Source organism: Pogona vitticeps, chromosome 2, assembly GCF_051106095.1.
Source record: "Pogona vitticeps strain Pit_001003342236 chromosome 2, PviZW2.1, whole genome shotgun sequence".
NCBI classification, from domain to species: domain Eukaryota; kingdom Metazoa; phylum Chordata; class Lepidosauria; order Squamata; family Agamidae; genus Pogona; species Pogona vitticeps.
In genome coordinates, this window is record NC_135784.1 from 16,221,512 (window position 1) to 16,240,647 (window position 19,136).

Consider the following 19,136-nt stretch of genomic DNA (forward strand, 5'->3'; position numbering starts at 1 on the left):
GTGAGGATTCTCCCGTCGGAGGGCTTACAAGACACAAGTCAGGCAATGGGGCATTCATTTGCACAATGGATTTCTCCCATGGGAGAGCGACAGGTGGCACAACACCCCTCCCAGGCAGACCCAGGGCTGAATTCAGATCCTGCTTCCTGATCCGTCCTCAGAAAGACTTACCTCCAGTCAGCAGGAGGGCCGCTATCCCCTGGAGCCGCAGGGGCCCAGAATGATCATCATCCAGTGAGGTAAGCGGCCACCTACCTGGAAACCCACCCGCGTCGCTCCCCTTCTCGTGGGAAAGGCCAACCAGCAGGCGGAAAAGCCGATGGCTGCTGTGATTGGACGGGGAAACACCCTTCAGCCAATAAGGAAAAAGGACCACAGGCGCACCTGCCTCTCTGACGCAATTGGTCGCTGGGGAGATCTAAGGGAGATCTTTGTTCTCTCTTCAGCTATCTCAGCTTACTTCAGTGTAAAAGACACCCCTCAAGTTTTAGCGTAATGATTTTATGGAAAAGTGTCATCTTATACATGGAAAAATACAGTAACTTTTGGAAGTGAATTGACTCCGATGAGAAACTACCAGAAACATTAACTCTCGTGCAATGTCACCTACCTCAGTCTTTTTTTAGAGGTGGGCATGAAGTGCTTTCTCATGCTTTGTCTGTGTGGCAGCAAAGCTGCCTTTCCCCCACCCCCTCACTGGCACTTCCACACACCAGCTGACACATGCTGCTCCGTGCCTCCCCATCACATGATTCTCCAGTGTAGGCAGGAGCCGAGGTTTCCCTGCCCCGCCTCCTCTGGAAGCTGACCACTCGACAGCCGTGCAGGGAGTATCTCCATCCCACCTCCTCATCTGAGTGGTCAGCTGTGGGAGGAGGTCGGGCAGGGAAGTCTGGATTCCCTTCCAGACTGGAGATTCACGTGATGAGGAGGCACAGAGCAGCTGTGTTGCCACATGGACTAATTGGGCCAAAGCATAACAAACTCCTTGTGCCCATCTCTAGTGCTTTTGCCAAAACATCCACATTACTCTCTGATGTTTTGAACCATTGATAGCTGAGGAATACATAATGTATAATTAAGTAAACATTACTGAAACAGCGATGTCTACTTTAGCTCAGGCATGTCATGAGAATGGCTGATGGTTGGATTCCAAAAGATCTACTTTATGTAGAATTAGTGCAGGGAAAGTGCCCTAGAGGGAGACCACAGCTGCGATACAAAGTGATCTGCAAGCAGGATCTGAAGGCCTTAGGAATGGACCTCAACTTGGGCTCAAGCTTGACATCTGAGCGTTCAGCCTGGAGGCGGGCACTGCAGCATGGCCTCTCCCAATTTGAAGAGGCACTTTTTCAGCAGGCTGAGGCAAAGAGGCAGTCCCGAAACCAGCAAAATCAGGGAGCTGGACAGTGGGCAGATTGTATTTGTCTTCAGCATGGAAGGGATTGTCACTCTCTAATTGGCCTTCTCGGCCACACAAGGCACTGTCCCAAGACCTCCATACAGAGCACATTAACATAGTCCCTTGAGACTGAAGGATGCCTACACACCAGCTGAGGAATGAAGGTCCCACCTCAGAGAGGATAACTCTCCATAGAGACAGAGGAAGGGACTAAAAGAGGCTAAGTTCTGTGGGAGCTACAAAGCATTAGCTGTCCGGTAGCTTCCTGACAGGTACCCCCTCTAGAGCATAACACACACGGAGACTTTGTGTTCCTTCAAAAACTAAGCCCTGCCACTGGCTCCCTCCATCTTCATGGAGACACATGTTTTTCAACATTAAGGTGTTGTACAGGAACAAGACTTCCATATTTTGTGGACAACAACCTCAGTCCATAAGTGATGGAGGTGACAGAATGTGGGGCTCCATCTCGAGACTAGATACTGTATTCCTCCTTGGCTATGGAAACTCTCTCTCTCTCTCTCTCTCTCTGTGTGTGTGTGTGTGTGAGAGAGAGAAAGAGACTGGTATCTGGTTTCACACTAGAATCAACCCCTGCAGGAATAAAGGTCAACTGTAACGGACTACCTCAGACTCAAACAACCAAAGGGGTGTTATAAAGCCTCATTGTGCTCCGAGGTCCTTCTTTCAGTGTCATATTATTAACCCTGCTTGTAGGTTTTCCCCTATTGTTCAACAGTGTGTTTTGATAATGTTGACACCACTCCTTGAACATCCTTTTAGGGTTGCATTCCTTACACAAACTTTTTAACGATCTTTCATGCAAATATGCTCAAAATTATCAACACTCATCCTCTCAGGATCCCTTTTATAATAATAACTCAACTAAAGAGGCCTTATTCCAGTCTAAATATTTATTTCAATTTCAAGGCAATTTTTGTAAAATGATAAAGTTAGACTCCTATTAAAACTATCTCAGCAAAACTTTAGGTTTGAAATATTTTTTAAAATCACAGACCAGAAGGCAGGGAGTTACACATATTACATCCTCCTTTGACAATTATCTTAAAACACACGAAAGAGTCCACTCACAACACCACCCCTGTTAACTATTTCCTTATTGTTGTAAAACGCCATCAGGAATGTGGCTTTTATGTATCTTTTGGAGGAAAAGAAGATTTCCGTGGAGGGGATTCCCACATTTGAGGGCACCATAAAGTCTGTTGTCTTACATGCATTCACAGATTCATAAAGGTATAATTCGAAAACTAGGCTCTCACTGTGGCAGGAACCTCTCTCTTCAGTTTCTTCCCAAGACAGACAGGTTGATGGAGTTGAAGGAGATAATTTAGTGATGATTTCAAAGTTTTCCCTCTCTGTACATCTGTCGATGTCTAATAGGATTGGCTCTACAAAGGAAGATTTCCCCACATTCTTTGCACTGATAGAGATTTTCTCCTGAATGAATTTGTTTGTTCCCCAGGATCTTTGTTCAGACAGAAGCTGATGAAATTTAAAATCTGAGAGCTGGTTGAAATTTTTACCACACTCTTTGCATGTATAGAGTTTTTCTCCTGAGTAAATCGGTTGATGTACTGTGATGTTTGAGTATTTGGTGAACCTCTTCCTACATTCGTTGAGCTGAACAGATTTCTCTCCTTTATGATGTTTTCTTAAGGTTGACCCAACTGTGTAGCTTTTCTCACATTCTTCATACTGACAGGGTTTCTCTCCTATATAAATTTGCTGATCTACTACAAGGTTTGCCTTCCGGCTGAACTTTTTCCCACATTCTTTGCATGCATAGAGTTTTTCTCTTGAATGAATTTAAAAGCTGAGGAATGACTGAAACATTTTCCACATTATTTGCATGCATAGGGTTTTTCTCTTCGATGAATTTTTTGATGTATTATAAGGCTTCCAATTTGGCTGAAATCCCTGCCACATTCTTCACATTTATATGGTTTCTCTCCTGTATGAATTCGCTGATGTACTACAAGGCTTGACTTCTGGCTGAACTTTTTCCCACATTCATTGCACTGATGAGGTTTCTCTCCCGTATGGATTCGCTGGTGTACTTTAAGATTACTGCTCTGGCAGAAACATTTCCCACATTCTTTACAAGAATATGGCTTCTTCCCTGAATGGGAGCGCTGATGTCTTCTAAAATTTGAGGAACGACTGAAACATTTCCCACATTTTTTACATGCATAGGGTTTTTCTCCTGAATGAATTCGTCGGTGCATTATAAGGTGTCCGCTTTGGGTGAAGCTCCTCCCACATTCTTCACATTTATAGGGTTTCTCTCCTGTATGAATTCGCTGATGTACTTGAAGTTGTGAAATGCATCTGAAGGCCTGTGCACATTCAGGACATTTGTATGTTTTCTGCTCAGTGTGTATTCTTTGATGTCTTTTAAGTTCTGAACTTCTCTTGAAGCTCTTCCCACACTCAATGCACTTATAGGCTTTCTCTTCAGAATGCATTGGCTGAGGTGCTTCAAGGTCAGAGCTAAAGCATTTGTTTTCCTCCCCTGTGTGAAATCTTGTATCTTCTGGGCTCCATCTGAAACTTTCTCCATCCTCCAAACAGTCACACAGATTTATCTCGGCGTGACATGTTGGACATTTCACTGGTCTTTTCTTCAGAGGGATGTTTTGTTGATACTCTGAGCTTTGAAGAGCATTGATGCTCCTGTTGGCTGTTTTCCCCATTTCGTCTTCAGAGGCATCGCCGCTCGGATATCTGTGAGATCTGTCTCTCCTCTGGTCTTCCCGATTCTGCCTCAGTGATTCATTTCCATCCCAACAGCTCTCGTTTTCGTCCTCCCCTCTTTCTGGCAATGTTCCCTGTAGTCTTAATTCCTCCTCTTTTCCCTCATCTGCTCAAAGGAGAGAATTAATAGTGAATTGAGGATCTAGAGGGTTTAAGGGGGAAAAGGTGCCAGTGAAAAAAGTTTATTGCATTCATAAACCTGTTTTGTATTCAGGAAATCCTTCTCATATTCCTTTCCTAAAATTTGTTTTTGTTGTTTAGTCGTGTCTGACTCTTCATGACCCATATGGACCAGAGTACGCCAGGCCCTCTTGTCTTCCACTGCCTCCCAGAGTTTGGTCCGGGAGGCCAGTTTTTAGGTTTAGCTAAAGACACAAGAGGTTCAGTGGCTAACAAGTGAGTGGTAATACCCTGAAAGAAAGGAACAAAATTCAAACAGATCTTGATAAGCTCAAGCATTGGGCTGAAAGCAACAGAATGAAATTTCACAGGGAGAAGTGCAAAGTTCTCTCCACCTAGGGTAAAAAAACCCCACACAAATGAACAGTTATAACATGGGGGATACTTGATTCAGTAATATTATGAGTGAGGAGGATTTTGGAATTGTTATGTAATATGAACCAAGAGTGCGAGCTGGCTGCAAAAAAAAAGGCAAATGGTATTTTAATCCACAAGGATAGTCTCCAAATCCCATGAGGCACTAGTTCTCCTCTATTCAGCACTGGTTAGGCCTCATCTTGAGTTCCAGCTCCACTTCCGGTCACTTTAAAAGGGATGCCAACAAGCTGGAGCCAGTTGAGAAAAGAGCAACAAGAGTGATCAGGGGACTGGAAGCCAAGCCCTAGGAGGAAAGACTCTCTCTCTCTCTATATATATATATACCTTTTATATTCTGAGGGGCCTCTGAACGGAGAAAAGGAGCTTCATCTGCCTCATCCTCTTTTTGGTTGGCTCCTGCTTGTAGCTGCTTCTGTTCATCCTTAAGAGGAGCCTCTCTTTCCATGGGTGTTGATCAAAGGTCGACCTTCATCTGTCACCTTTAACAACAGAGCAGAAGCTTTTTAGAGTAACAGTCGGGACACCAGCCCTAAACTCATTTATATGTTCATTTGCCTTCGAAGGGAGAATCTAATTCAGGTGTTCATAGATAGAAGTCATAATGCTACCACCTTAACCCATTAAGAGAAAATAATAAGGATGTGGCATTTGGATTTCTTCCACTCCTACTCTCCAAATTATCCCAGAATCCCTCCTATACAATTGCAGACACCTTCAATTTCTAGACCTCAAGGCCTAGTCTTCAGAGGCTGCACTATAGGTCTCCAGTTCCTGCCCCCCAAATCCCAGTGCAGTGTAGTTTTTTGGAAGACACTCTCTATACCATCACCTCTGCTGGCCAGGATTTCTGGGAGTTGAAGTTCAAAAATATCTGGAGGCCCAAGGTTGGAGACCACTGGTCTCTAGAAACAAAAGAGCTGCAAGATTACACCCAGGAGGCATTGCAACAGAAAATGAATGACGTAAGCAGCCCTGCTAGAGATGAAAAAAATACATGTGTCTGAAGGTGTCTCTGAAACAGAAATCTCAGATTCAGGAATTCTGGGAACTGGCATCCAAAGGGGACATCCCTAGAAGAGAACCCTTTCTCCAACCCCACCACAAGGATGTGATACATAGCGACAGTCTCCCTCTGGCAATATTCGCCTATTGCAAAGTTATCTCCTCTGTTTCACCTTTTGTTCTCTTTCAGAAGCCCCATATTTTCCTCTTACCTAGCAAGGTGATGCCCAACTGCCCAGGAAAGCTCTCAATCCAGCTACAGAGAAGCAGAAAGTTTGGGGGAAAGGAATCAAAAGAGGACTCACCCAGGGGAGAATTTCTAGCAGCAAGAAACAGAGCAAAAGCCAGCACCCATATCTGGCTAAGGTGGTGATGGTGGTCTGGAAGTCTGTGTTTCCTTCTGCTGGTGACTCATTACAACTCCTCCCTTCTCTTTTTCCTTTTATCATGCCCACATTCCCACTTTGAAATTGAACCACCTGCCAAGAATTATCCAAAGATTTGCAGGGAAGTCTGGAGTTTGTAGTTCAGAGCAAAAGAGAGATTCAGGTATGAAGAAAATATATATATTTTTTAAGGGAAAAACATTTGAGAAGGGTTTTTTCCTTTGATTTCATATTTCTATCACTAACCTTCCTGTTTATTCATTCATTTTCTCAGCTTCCACATGTTGTCCATGTTTGAGGGGATTTCAAATATTAAAGAGCACACACGCTTAAATCCTTTGGCTTAGTGTAGTAAGTTGTGCTAGAGCAGGCCCATTGTATCCGTAGGGTTTTGGTGAGTCAACTGCATAGGTTCCATTGATTCAAGTGGTCCTACTCTAGTACTCTAGTTTTTGCTTCCTTTCCCAAAACAAGTAGCAACCCAAGTAGATCCATCTGGATCCATTGGCCCTACAGAGGAGTTGAATCTCCCGATCCCCACTTGCTTCAACGAGCCACACTAATGCAACATATGCTGTGAAGCAAGAGGATTTCAGCCATCCCCTGGAAACTGCGATTGACGCTTCAGTTCTGGTCACAGTCTGTTTCCCAAGATAACTAGGCGAATACCAGCCGGCATGCTATCCCTTGCCCCAGAGAAGGTTCTCAGCATGTTCTGGGCTCAGCATATTTAGCTCACTCCAGGAGTTGCTGTTTTTGTAGTAGTTGTAGTTATTGTTATCTGCTTCACCCTCATGGCAACACGTTGAATTAAGAGACCTCCTGGATATGTTCACTCCCACTTGCGGCAGAACCTGCTGCTTCAGATCATCATCTCACTCAGCTTCATGGCAGGGCAATGGTAGGACCATATTAAGACGAGCAAAGTCTGAATACAGGCGTTTTCTAGTCCGTTGGTTCTTCCTCCCCCTTTTCTATTTCAGGGGTGCCCCTTCACCTTTTCTGCATGATGCAGCTGTGAAGGGCCCATCTGCACTGACCATGGGTTTCACTCCCCTTGTGCCGGTGAGAGAAGATACCCTTTCACCTGGGGTTCACGTGATGCTGGGCTAAAGCTAGTTTTACTCTGGCTAAAAGAAAATCAGAGTGGTGCACAATCCACTTGTGTGCGCCCCGTAGTGCACCGATTCACGGTGATCCCTGCACTTTTTGAGAACGTCGATTGTAATGCTTTAATTGTGTGACTTTGAGGAAGGAATTAAAGACATGGCTTTTCAGGGAGATTTTTCACACTGGCCCCAGCTGACCTCCTTCCCCGACTTGTTTTCTTTGCTCTCCTCTTCTTCCCTCTCCTCTTTTCCTCCATCCACTCTGGGATTAGTTGGTGCCATCTGTTTTTTTTTTTTTTTTTTTTTTTTTGGAGCGGGTTGGGTTATTGCTGTTGGCTTTAATATCTCTATTTTTGTTTTTGTTTTCTAATTTATGAGTTGCAACCTGCCCAGAGTAGTGGTGCAATACTAATGAGAGCAGAATACAAATTGAATGAATGAGTGAATGAGTGAATGAATGAATCAATGAATCAATGAATGAATCAATGAATGAATCAATGAATCAATGAATGAATGAAACCAGAAGGAAGATCATCTCAACCCCAAGGCTAATCTGGCAGCAAAACTCAGGTGTTCGCTTCCACTTGGCTGTGTCACCCGCTCTGCCCTGCTTCCTCTGGATCCCGAAAGGACAATTTAACCCATGAGCCCCAGAAGGTGGGCTGGAACCGCTCTCGGGGGGGGGGCATCTTCAGTTACTGGCGGGGGGTTGATTCGCTGACCAAAGAAAGCGTAAGTCTGGAAATAGTCCCGTGTTTCTAGGTCACCATGTGGAGGAGAAAACTGGGTGGAGGGGTGTTGTATCCGTTAGCACCGCTTCTGAATCCAATCCCTCTCCAAGCTGACCCCTTAATTCCCCTCCCCAGCCAGCCCAGGTGCTGCTGCTTTGAGCTACTTTGGAAGAAAGAGGCTTCCACTCCCTTGGTCGCCCTCTTGTTGCTTTCCTGCAAAGACAAGGAGAAAGTCAGAGCCACCCCCGAGATAATAATAATTACTCTTGTTTACATGTCATCACTGTGTATATCACCTTTCTCCTGATTAGCACGATGGGCAGCTAAGAAACATCCCAAAAACCCAAGTAACCCATCCACCATCAGAACTCTATTTCTCAAACAGCACCAATTCTATTAGGCAGCTACACCAGCCTAAGGGAAATGGAAGACCCTCTGCTATCTCCCTTCATCCTCGTTCCTCAAAGCTAAACATTCTTTCAGTTTTTCCTCCTAGGGCTTGATTTCCAGCCCCCTGATCATCCTTGTCACCCTCCTCTGAACTTGTTCCAAATTGCTGGCATCCTTCTTGAAGTGTGGTGTCCAGAACCGAGACACAGGACTCAAGATGAGGCCTAACCAGTGCTGAATAATGGGATTTGGAGACAACACGTCTGTTAATGCATCCTGAAATAGGGTTTGCCTTTTTTGTAGCCACATCACACTGTTGGCTCATAGGTATGGTACTCTCGAGAAAGTCAAACACCCAGACCAGACAGGTTCTTAGTGGGGGAAGAATGTCTCCCATCCTGGAGTGGCCTGCAGGTTTTCTGACCAGAAGGGGAAAATGGGTAAATCCCAGAAGTCGAGGTGTGGGGTGTGAGGTGTCCACAGATGACCTTTGCTAGGCCTTGGAAGGCCACACTTGCTGTGCTACTATTTATTCTCCTCCTGAAATCAGTTCTGTTTACATAAAGCAACGCCTGGTGGTCTACTCTCCTCCATGGCCCCTAAAAGAAAAAGAAGTAAGAATAGATGGGGCTCAAAACATGACAAAAGTGGGCTGGGCTGAGCAGGTGTTCAAGGGGTATGAACTGGGACACATCTCACCTGCATAGGGGGCTAGTGGGATCCTGGCTTCCAATCCCCAAATGGCCGGAGGTCTCCATTATTTCGGCTTCAGAGTCGCAAGGGAAGAGGTGCTACCCCCCCCATGCTAAACCAGGGTCAAAGTCCCACTCAAAAGGTTCAATGGGGGGAAAAAGAAAGACACACAACTCCCCCCGGAAGACCTCACTCACAGTGCCACAAGTCTTCTTACTCATGGCTCAGTGGATCCAAAGTCTTCATTTTGAGGCTTAGGCCACCCCCCAAACAACAGCAAGGGGCACTTTGGGGATCCGGGAGGCCACACATGGCCCTACATTTTATTAGGGAAACTCTGATGTTTGGATCTGGCTGTTCTGAAAGAGCGGGAGAAAAGTAGTCGCCCAGGTAGTCATCCTCATTCCAAGGCCAAGGGGATATTTAAAGGAAGAATTCTTTGTTTTCTTTGTGGTTTTAATATTGCTCTTATTACTGTATGAGTCTAAAGACTCCCAAGATTAATCAATGAAAGGTCCACAGGACTAATTCCTGAATTTCTGCCTGTCTCTAACACATGCATCAATCAGCCGAAGAGATCCAATAGATATTTGTTTATTTCTCAGCTGAAAGCCAGCAAATAGGTGGAAACGTCACACGCAGTAAGCATGGAGAGAAGAAGCGTGCCCCTTAATAACAAAATACACATTTTTATAAGTTCAACCTGAAAAGAGGGAAGCTAAGGGGTGTGGAGAAGGGGGGGGAAGGAAAGCTACAAGTGCTCAGTTACTTACAAGCAAGGGAATGCAGGCGGCCTCCCTCTCCTTTGTGTTTTTGTCTAGTAAGCAGAAATCTAATCATGCAAGAAAGCAGCAAGGTGGCTACAGTCAGGCTAAGACATATATATTCATACAATATATACTATTTATTATTTATACAAACACACACACACACACACACACACACACACGTATGTATGCATGCATGCATGCATGCACGCACGTACGTACGTACATACGTATGTATGTATGTATAAATTACAAATAGTATATATTGTATGTATTAACTGTATCCCTTCAAGTCTTAATATGATACTTGTTTAATGCCTTTTAAATATTGCAATTATTTATTATTCTGATGGTTGTTGTGGGTTTTTCGGGCTTCTTGGCCGTGTTCTGAAGGTGGTTCTTCCTAACGTTTTGCCAGTCTCTGTGGCCGGCATCTTCAGAGGACAGCAAACTGTCCTCTGGTGTGTTCTGAGCACAGTTAGCTGTCCTCTGAAGATGCAGGCCACAGAGACTGGCAAAACGTTAGGAAGAACCACCTTCAGAACACGGCCAAAAAGCCCGAAAAACCCACAACAACCATTAGATCCCGGCCGTGAAAGCCTTCGCGAATACATATTTATTATTCTGTTTTTAACTTTGTTTCCTTCAGTACTGTAATAATTTACCACAGTGGTGCCCCGCATAGCGAGGTTAATCCAGTCCGGATTAACCTTCGCTATGGGAAAACATCGTAAAACGGATCAAAAACCCCAATTGGGCCCAAAACTCACAGTTCTCTGATGTTTTCCCTTGTTCCGGCGGCCATCTTGGGTGTACCGGTGGCCATTGTGAGCGTCCCAGCGGCCATTTTGGGTGTACTGCTGCCCTTTTTTTGTGTTCTGGCGGCCATCTTGGGTGTACCAGTGGCCATTTTTTGTTCCGGCGGCCATCTTTGGTGTTCCAGCGGCCATTTTTTTGTTCCAGCGGCCATCTTGGGTGTACCCGTACCCATTTTTTGTGTTCCGGTGGCCATTTTGGAGCCGCAGAACAGCTGTTCCCCCATTGTAATGCCAGCGTGCCCTCGCATTAGCGATGGGGAAATCCGCATCGCAATGCGGATTCATCGTTCAACAGTGCACTCCTTATACGAGGCACCACCGTATTTGGCTTTTTCTTTTAATACCATAAGCTGATCTGGATCCCTTGGGAGAACGGCGGCATGTAAATATTTTAAATACAATAAATTATTCTAATAGGTTTTGTGACTCTTTAAAAGAGAGAAAAAGGTATTCCGTGATCTAAGATTTTGTGGAGTGGCGTCCCCTTCCCAGCATGTCCTCCTGCTATATTTTTAATGGCCTGACTTTACTAACACTTCCTCAGGGGTCTTAAGCTCAGTGGTGTAACATTCAGTGGGAAATCTCCTTGGAGAAGTGGCTGGTGCAAATCCCCCCCCCTCTATTGCACAAGAGTAGCGTGAATTTGTGTGCAATACAAAGAAAAACAGGCGGTGATGTATTCTTTACCTTTATTAGGTGTCACAGCTGAGTTACAGTGACCTGAACAGGGGTTTCCAGGTATGTGAAATATTGAAAGAGGAATTTTACTGGTGCCATTGCCCCTCACACACACACTGGCCCAGGAAAAATTCGAACCCAGGTCTCCAGAGACAGTGACGCTTCCTGGAACTGGCAAGATATAAGGGGAAGCCAAGCCAGGAGGACTCCCCCCCCCCAGAGGGCTTACAAGACACGCGTCAGGCAATGGGGCATTCATTTGCACAACAGATTTCTCCCGTGGGAGAATGACAGGTGGCCCAACACCCCTCCCAGGCAGACCCAGGGCTGAGTTTAGATCCTGCTTCTTGATCCCTCCTCAGAGAGACTCGCCTCCAGCCAGCAGGAGGGCCGCTGTCCTAAGAAGCCACAGGGGCCCAGGTAGATCATGCATCCAGTCAGGAAAGCGGCCACCTGCCTCCAAACCCACCCGTATCCCTGCTCCACTCGTGGGAAAGGCCACCCAGCAGGCAGAAAAGCCTATGGCTGCTGCGATTGGATGGGGAAACGCCTTTCAGCCAATAAGGAAAAAGGACCACACGCGCGCCTGCCTCTCTGATGCAAGTGGTCACTGGGGAGACTGAAGGGAAATCTTTTTTCCCTCCTCAGCTATCTCAGCTTTCTTCCGGGTAACAGACACCCCTCAAGTTTTAGCAAAATGATTTTAGGAAAAAGTTTCATTATATACATGGAAAAATACGGTAACTTATGGAAGTCAATTGCCTCCGATGAGAAACCACCAGAAACATTAACTCTCGTGTAATGTCACCTACCTCAATCTTTTTTTAGAGGTGGGCATAAAGTGCTTTGTCATGCTTTGTCTGTGTGGCAGCAAAGCTGCTGCACATTCCCTTCCCCCTCACTGGCACTTCCACACACCAGCTGACACATGCTGCTCCGTGCCTCCCCATCACATGATTCTCCAGTCTAGGCAGGAGCTGAGGTTTCCCTGCCCCGCCTCCTCTGGCAGCTGACCACTCGACAGCTGCGCAGGGAGTATCTCCATCCCACCTCCTCATCTGAGTGGTCAGCTGTGGGAGGAGGTGGGGCAGGGAAGTCTGGACTCCTGTCCAGACTGGAGATTCATGTGATGAGGAGGCACAGATCAGCTGTGCTGCCACGTGGACTAATTAGGTCAAAGCATAATGAAGCACCTTGTGCCCATCTCTAGTGCTTTAGCCAAAACATCCACATCTGATGTTTGAACAACTGATAGCTGAGGAATACATAATGTATAATAATGTATACATTACTGAAACAGCGAGGTCTACTTTGGCTGGGGCATGTTGTGAGAATGGCTCATAGTCAGATTCCAAAAGATCTCCTGTATGGAGAATTAGTGCAGGGAAAGCGCCCCAGAGGGAGACCACAACTGTGATACAAGGGGATCTGCAATTGGGATCTGAAAGCCTTAGGAATGGAACTCAACAGATGGGAAACCTTGACATCTGAGCGTTCAAGGCAGGCGGTGCATCATGGCCTCTCCCAATTTGAAGAGACACTTTTTCAGCAGGCCGAGGCAAAGAGGCAGTCCCGAAACCAGCAAAATCAGGAAGCTGGGCAGGGGACAGATTGTATTTGTGTTCAGTGGAAGGGATTGTCCTTCTCGAATTGGCCTTCTCATCCACACTAGACACTGTGCCAAGATCTCTATTCGGAGCATGTTACCATAGTCTCCTGAGACTGAAGGATGCCTACACACCAGCTGAGGAATGAAGGCCAACTCAGATAGGACAACTCTCCATAGAGACAGAGGAAGGGGCTAGAAGGGGCTATGTTTTGTGGGAGCTACAAGGCATTAGTCTTGATGGAGTTTAAGGACATATTGATGGAGGTTAAGAACACAAGGAGATTGTGTGTTCCTTCAAAAACTAAGCCCTGCCACTGGCTCCCTCCATCTTCACGGACACACGTCATGTTTTTCAAGTTTAAGGTGTTGTTCAGCAACCCTTATATGGTTTCACACTAGAATCAACCCCTGCAGGAATAAATGTCAACGGTGATGGACTACCACAGACACAAACAACCAAGGGGTGTTATAAAGTTTCATTGTGCTCCGACGTCCTTGTTTCAGTGTCATATTATTAATCCTGCTTGTAGGTTTTCCCTATTGTTCAACAGTGTGTTTTGGTAGTGTTGACACCACTCCTTAAATATCTCATACACTTGAACTTCCTTTTAGGATAACTTACACAAACATATTCACGATCTTTCGTGCAAATAGGCTCAAAATTATCCACATTCATCCTGTCAGGATCCCTTTTGCATAATCATGGCTCATCCAAAGAGGCGTTATTCCAGTCTAGATATTTATTTCAATTTCAAGAAACTTTTTGTAAAATGATAAAGTTAGACTCATGTTAAAACTATCTCAGCAAAGCCATAGTTGTGAAATATTTTTTAAAAATCACAGAACAGAAGGCAGGGAGTTACACATATCACAGCCTCCTTTGACATTAAAATTAAGACACATGAAAGAGTCCACTCACAGCACCACCCATCAGGAATGTGGCTTTTGTGTATGTTTTGGAGGAAAAGAAGATTTCCGTGGAGGGGATTCCCACATTTAAGGCCACCATAAGTCTTTTCTCTTACATGCATTCACAGATTCACAAAGGTATAATTCGACATCTAGGCTCTCACTGTGGCATGAACCTCTCTCTTCAGTCACTTCCCAAGACAAGACAGGTTGATGGAGTTGAAGGAGATAATTTTGTGACGATTTCAAAGTTTCCCCTCTCTGTGCATCTGTCGATGTCTAATACGATGGGCTCTACCACGGAAAATTTCCCCACATTCTTTGCACTGATAGAGATTTTCTCCTGAATGAATTTGTTTGTGCCCCCAGGATCTTTGTTCAGACAGAAGCTTTCCCCACCTTCTTTACAATGATGTAATTTCTCCCCCGAATGTGAATGTTGATGAAGTTTAAAATCTGAGAGCTGCTTGAAATTTTTACCACACTCTCTGCATGTATAGGGTTTTTCTCCTGAGTCAATTGGTTGATGTACTGTAACATTTGAGTATTTGTGAACCTCTTCCTACATTCTTTGAACTGAACGGGTTCCTCTCCTTTATGATGTTTTCTTAAGGTTGACCCAACGGTGAAGCTTTTCTCACATTCTTTATAGTGATAGGGTTTCTCTCCTGTATGAATTCGCTGATGTACTACAAGGTTTGCCTTCTGGCTGAACTTTTTCCCACATTCATTGCACCGATGGGGTTTCTCTCCCATATGAATTTGCTGGTGTACTTCAAGGTCACTGCTCTGGCAGAAATATTTCCCACATTCTTTACAAAAATATGGTTTCTCCCCAAATGCTGATGTACTTTAAAAGCTGAAGAATGACTCAAACATTTTCCACACTAATTGCATGCATAGGGTTTTTCTCCTGAATGAATTTTTTGATGTATTATAAGTTTTACCATTTGGCTGAAACTCCTCCCACATTCTTCACATTTATAGGGTTTCTCTCCTGTATGAATTCGCTCATGTACTACAAGGTTTGCCTTCTTGCTGAACTTTTTCCCACATTCATTGCACTGATGGGGTTTCTCTCCCGTATGAATTTGCTGGTGTACTTTAAGATAACTGCTTTGGCTGAAACATTTCCCACATTCTTTGCAAGAATATGGCTTCTCCCCTGAGTGGGAGTGCTGGTGTCTACTAAAAGTTGAGGGTTGACTGAAACATTTTCCACATTGTTTACACTTATAGGGTTTCTCTCCTGTATGAATTCGCTGGTGTACTTGAAGTTCACTGCTCCGGCAGAAACATTTCCCACATTCTTTACAAGAGTATGGTTTCTCCCCTGCATGACGGCGCTGATGTACTTTAAAAGCTGAGGAATGACTGAAACATTTCCCACATTCTTTGCATATATAGGGTTTCTCTCCTGTATGAATTCGCTGATGTACTTGAAGATTTGAACTGCGTCTGAAGGCCTGTCCACATTCAGGACATTTGTATGCTTTCTCTCCTGTGTGTATACTTTGACGTTTTTTAAGTTCTGAACGTCTCTTGAAGCTCTTGCCACACTCTCTGCACTTATAGACTTTCTCTTCAGAATGCATTGGTTGAGGTGCTTCAAGGTCAGAGCTAAAACATTTGTGTTTCTCCCCTGTGTGAAATCTTGTATCTTCTGGGCTCCATCTGAAATTTTCTCCATATTCCCAACAGTGACACAGATTTATCTCGGCGTGACATGTTGGACATTTCACTGGTCTTTTCCTCAGAGGGATGTTTTGTTGATATTCTGAGCTTTGAAGAGCATTTATGCTCCAGTTTGTTGTTTGTCCCATTTCGTCTTCAGAGGCAACGCCGCTCGGATATCTGTGAGATCTGTCTCTCCTCTGGTCTGCCTGATTCTGCCTCAGTGATTCATTTCCATCCCAACAGCTCTCGCTTTCATCCTCCCCTCTTTCTGGCAATGTCCCCTGGAGTCTTACTTCCTTCTCTTTTCCCTCATCTGCTTGAAGGAGAGAATTAATAGTGAATTGAGGACCTAGTGGGTTTAAGGGGGGGAGGTGCCAGAGAAGATTGTTTATTGCATTCATCAGCCTGCTCTGTATTCAGAAATCTTTCTCATATTCCTTTCCTAAAATTTTTAGGTTTCGGTAAAGACACAAATTAAAAATGATCTTGATAAGCTCAAGCATTGGGCTGAAAACAACAGAGTGACATTTCACAGGGAGAACTGCAGCATTCTCCACCTAGGGTAAAAAAATATATAATGAATACAGTGGTGCCTCGAATAGCGAGCGCCTCTATTAACAAAAAAACCGAATAGCAATGTGGTTTTCAGGGCATTTTTTTGCTTTGAATAGCAATTTTTCCTATGGGTGATTATCGAATAGCGATCTTCAGGACCGCGCTTCGAATAGCGAGTTCCTTTTAGGTCCTCCGTTTTCGATTAGCGATTTTTTAAACAGCCCTGCGACCGCTATTTTTTAAAGGTTTTAAAGTTAAAGTTTCCTGTTTGAAATGTTTGAGATCATAAAGTGCACTTAATAAAACCTTTGTTAACCCAATTTGACCCTGTTCTGACTCTTTGTTAATTTTTTGCTAATTCCCCCCCCCCATTGAGATGCATTGAATAGGTTTCAATGCATTTCAATTGGGGAACCGCAGTTCGTGTTCGATATTTTTTAAAGGGTTTAAAGTTAAAGTTTCCTGTTTGAAATTTCTGAGATCGTAAAGTGCACTTAATAAAACCTTTGTTAACCCAATTTGACCTTGTTCTGACTCTTTTTTAATTTGTTGTTGATTCCTCCCCCCCAATGAGATGCATTGAATAGGTTTCAATGCATTTCAATTGGGGAACCGCGTTTTGAATAGGGAGGTTTCCTATGGAGATTTTCCATTAACGACGGCAATTCTTTCCAATTGGAACGGATTAGCCAGCTTTCAATGCATTTTAATGGGAAACCTCATTTCGAATAGCGAGGAAATCCAATAGCGATGTTTTTTTGCGGAATGCATTAACATTGCTATTCGAGGCACCACTGTAGTTACAAAATGGGGGATACTTGGCTCAGTAATATTATGACTGAAAAGGATTTTGGAATTGTTGTAGATCACACACTGAATATGAACCAAGAGCACAAGCTGGCTGCATAAAAAGGCAAATGCTCTTTTATCCTGCAAGTATAGTCTCCAAATCCCATGAGGTACTAGTTCTCCTCTATTCAGCACTGGTTAGGCCTCATCTTGAGTTCCAGCTGCAGTTCTGGACACTGTACTTTAAGAGGGATGCCAATGAGCTGAAGCCAGTTGGGAAGAGAGCAACAACAGGTTAAGAAATTTTGGAAACTAATTTTTAAGGAAATATGTGATATATTTGCAAATATTGAATTTAATGCTAAAATTGCTTTATTGTCAATTTTTGATAATCTAGATTTGGATCATTACTCAAAGGAATTGATCAACAATTTTATGACATATGCTAGAATATTAATAGCTAGGTTTTAGAAAGACAAAAATGATATTAAATTAGAAGGTTAATATAGTGAATTATGGGACATCGCATTAAATGATAGGTTGACTACTGAACTTAAAGATGAAAAGAGGGGAAAAAAGTTCTAATATCTTTTATGCTATTTGGGGTAGATTTGTTGAATTTGTATTAGTGAAAAGAAAGGGGAAAGCCTCTAAACAACAATCTATACAATTTTGGATAGGAAATCTGCAATAAAAATTGTTCAATGGGGTCCCGTGGGTATGGGGTGCACATTAGAATGTAGTCGCTAACAGCACCATTATTTGTGTATTATTATTATTATTTTGTGTAGTATTATTTTTGTATTTCTGAATTTTTCTTGTTATAATTGTATTAAATGTAACAAATGTAACAAATAAATAAATGTAACACATAAATAAATATTTTTTTGTTATAAAATTTAAAAAAATTAAAAGAGAAGAGAGCCACAAGGGTGAACAGGGGACTGGAAACCAAGCCCTAGAAGGAAAGACTCTCTCTATATACCTTGTAGATATTGAAGGGCCTGTATAATGAGAAAAAAAGGATCATCTGCCTCATCCTCTTTTTGGTTGGCTCCTGCTTGTAGCTGCTTCTGTTCATCCTTAACAGAAGCCTCTCCTTCCATGGGTGTTGATCAAAGGTCGACCTTCATTTGTCACCTTTAACAACAGAGCAGAAGCTTTTTAGAGTAACAGTCGGGACACCAGCCCTAACCTCAGTCATGAGTTCCATTGCCTTCGAAGGGAGAATCTAATTCAGGTGTTCATAGATGGAAGTCATAATGCTACCACCTTAACCCATTAAGAGAAAATAATAAGGATGTGGCATTTGGATTTCTTCCACTCCTACTCTCCAAATTATTCCAGAATCCCTCCTATACAATTGCAGACACCTTCAATGTCTAGACCTCAAGGCCTAGTCTTCAGAGGCTGCACTATAGGTCTCCAGTTCCTGCCCCCCAAATCCCAGTGTAGTTTTTTGGAAGACACTCTCTATACCATCACCTCTGCTGGCCAGGATTTCTGGGAGTTGAAGTCCAAGAACATCTGGAGGCCCAAGGCTGGAGACCACTGGTCTATAGAACCGAAAGAGCTGTAAGATTACACCCAGGAGGCATTGCAACAGGAAATGAATGATGTAAAAAGCCCTGCTAGAGATTAAGAAAATACATGTGTCTGAAGGTGTGTGTCTCTGAAACATAAATCTCAGATTCAGGAATTGTGGGAACTGGCAACCAAAAAAATCCGAAGGAGAAATCCCTAGAAGAGAACCCTCTCTCCAGCCCCACCACAAGTATGTGGTACATAGAGACCATCTCCCTCTGGCAATATTCACCCATTGCAAAGTTATCTCCTCTGTTTCACCTTTTGTTCTCTCTCAAAAGCCCCATATTTTCCTCTTACTTACCACGTTGATGCCCAACTGCCCAGGAAGGCTCACAATCCAGCTACAGAGAAACAGAAATTTTGGGGGAAAGGAATCAAAAGAGGACTCACCCAGATGGAGAATTTCTAGCAGCAAGAAACAGAGCCAAAGCCAGCCCCCATATCTGGCTAAGGTGGTGATGGTGGTCTGGAAGTCTGTGTTTCCTTCGGCTGGTGACTCATTACTAATTGCAACACTTCTCTTCTCTTTTTCCTTTTATCATGGGCACATTCCCGCCTTGAAATTGAACCACCTGCCAAGAATTATCCAAAGATTTGCAAAGAAGTCTGGAGTTTATAGTTCAAAGCAAAAGGGAGATTCATGTATAAAGAAAATATGTTTTCTAAGGGTAAAATATTTGAGAAGGGTTTTTTCCTTTAAT

At 43.8% G+C, this 19,136-nt stretch overlaps 3 protein-coding genes across 3 annotated transcripts in view; 1 reads left to right on the forward strand and 2 right to left on the reverse strand.

The window, feature by feature from the left end:
* Positions 1-19,136, forward strand: part of LOC144582993 (uncharacterized) — a 140,212-nt gene that overhangs the window by 91,051 nt on the left and 30,025 nt on the right. The window lies entirely within an intron of this gene.
* On the reverse strand, positions 2,296-18,927 carry LOC144587387 (uncharacterized). Its single transcript, XM_078387927.1, has 3 exons — positions 18,737-18,927; positions 5,060-5,214; positions 2,296-4,283 (listed from the first exon to the last, which is right to left on the reverse strand). Exons 2-3 carry the CDS (start codon positions 5,178-5,180, stop codon positions 3,265-3,267), a joined length of 1,140 nt encoding a protein of 379 aa, XP_078244053.1. The 5' UTR covers positions 5,181-5,214; positions 18,737-18,927; the 3' UTR covers positions 2,296-3,264.
* On the reverse strand, positions 13,647-18,198 carry LOC144587364 (uncharacterized). Its single transcript, XM_078387745.1, is given in 3 exon segments — positions 13,647-14,666; positions 14,669-15,817; positions 17,834-18,198. Coding segments are annotated over 3 exon segments (1,731 nt in total). The 5' UTR covers positions 17,955-18,198; the 3' UTR covers positions 13,647-14,205.

Excerpts from the sequence above, each read along its gene's own strand:
- LOC144587387 (XM_078387927.1), bottom strand. The coding sequence starts at position 5,180 with ATGGAAAGAGAGGCTCCTCTTAAGGATGAACAGAAGCAGCTACAAGCA. Across the intron at positions 4,284-5,059 it reads GGCCCCTCAGAATATAAAAG|ATGAGGGAAAAGAGGAGGAA; the intron begins GTATATATATAT and ends TCCTTTGAGCAG.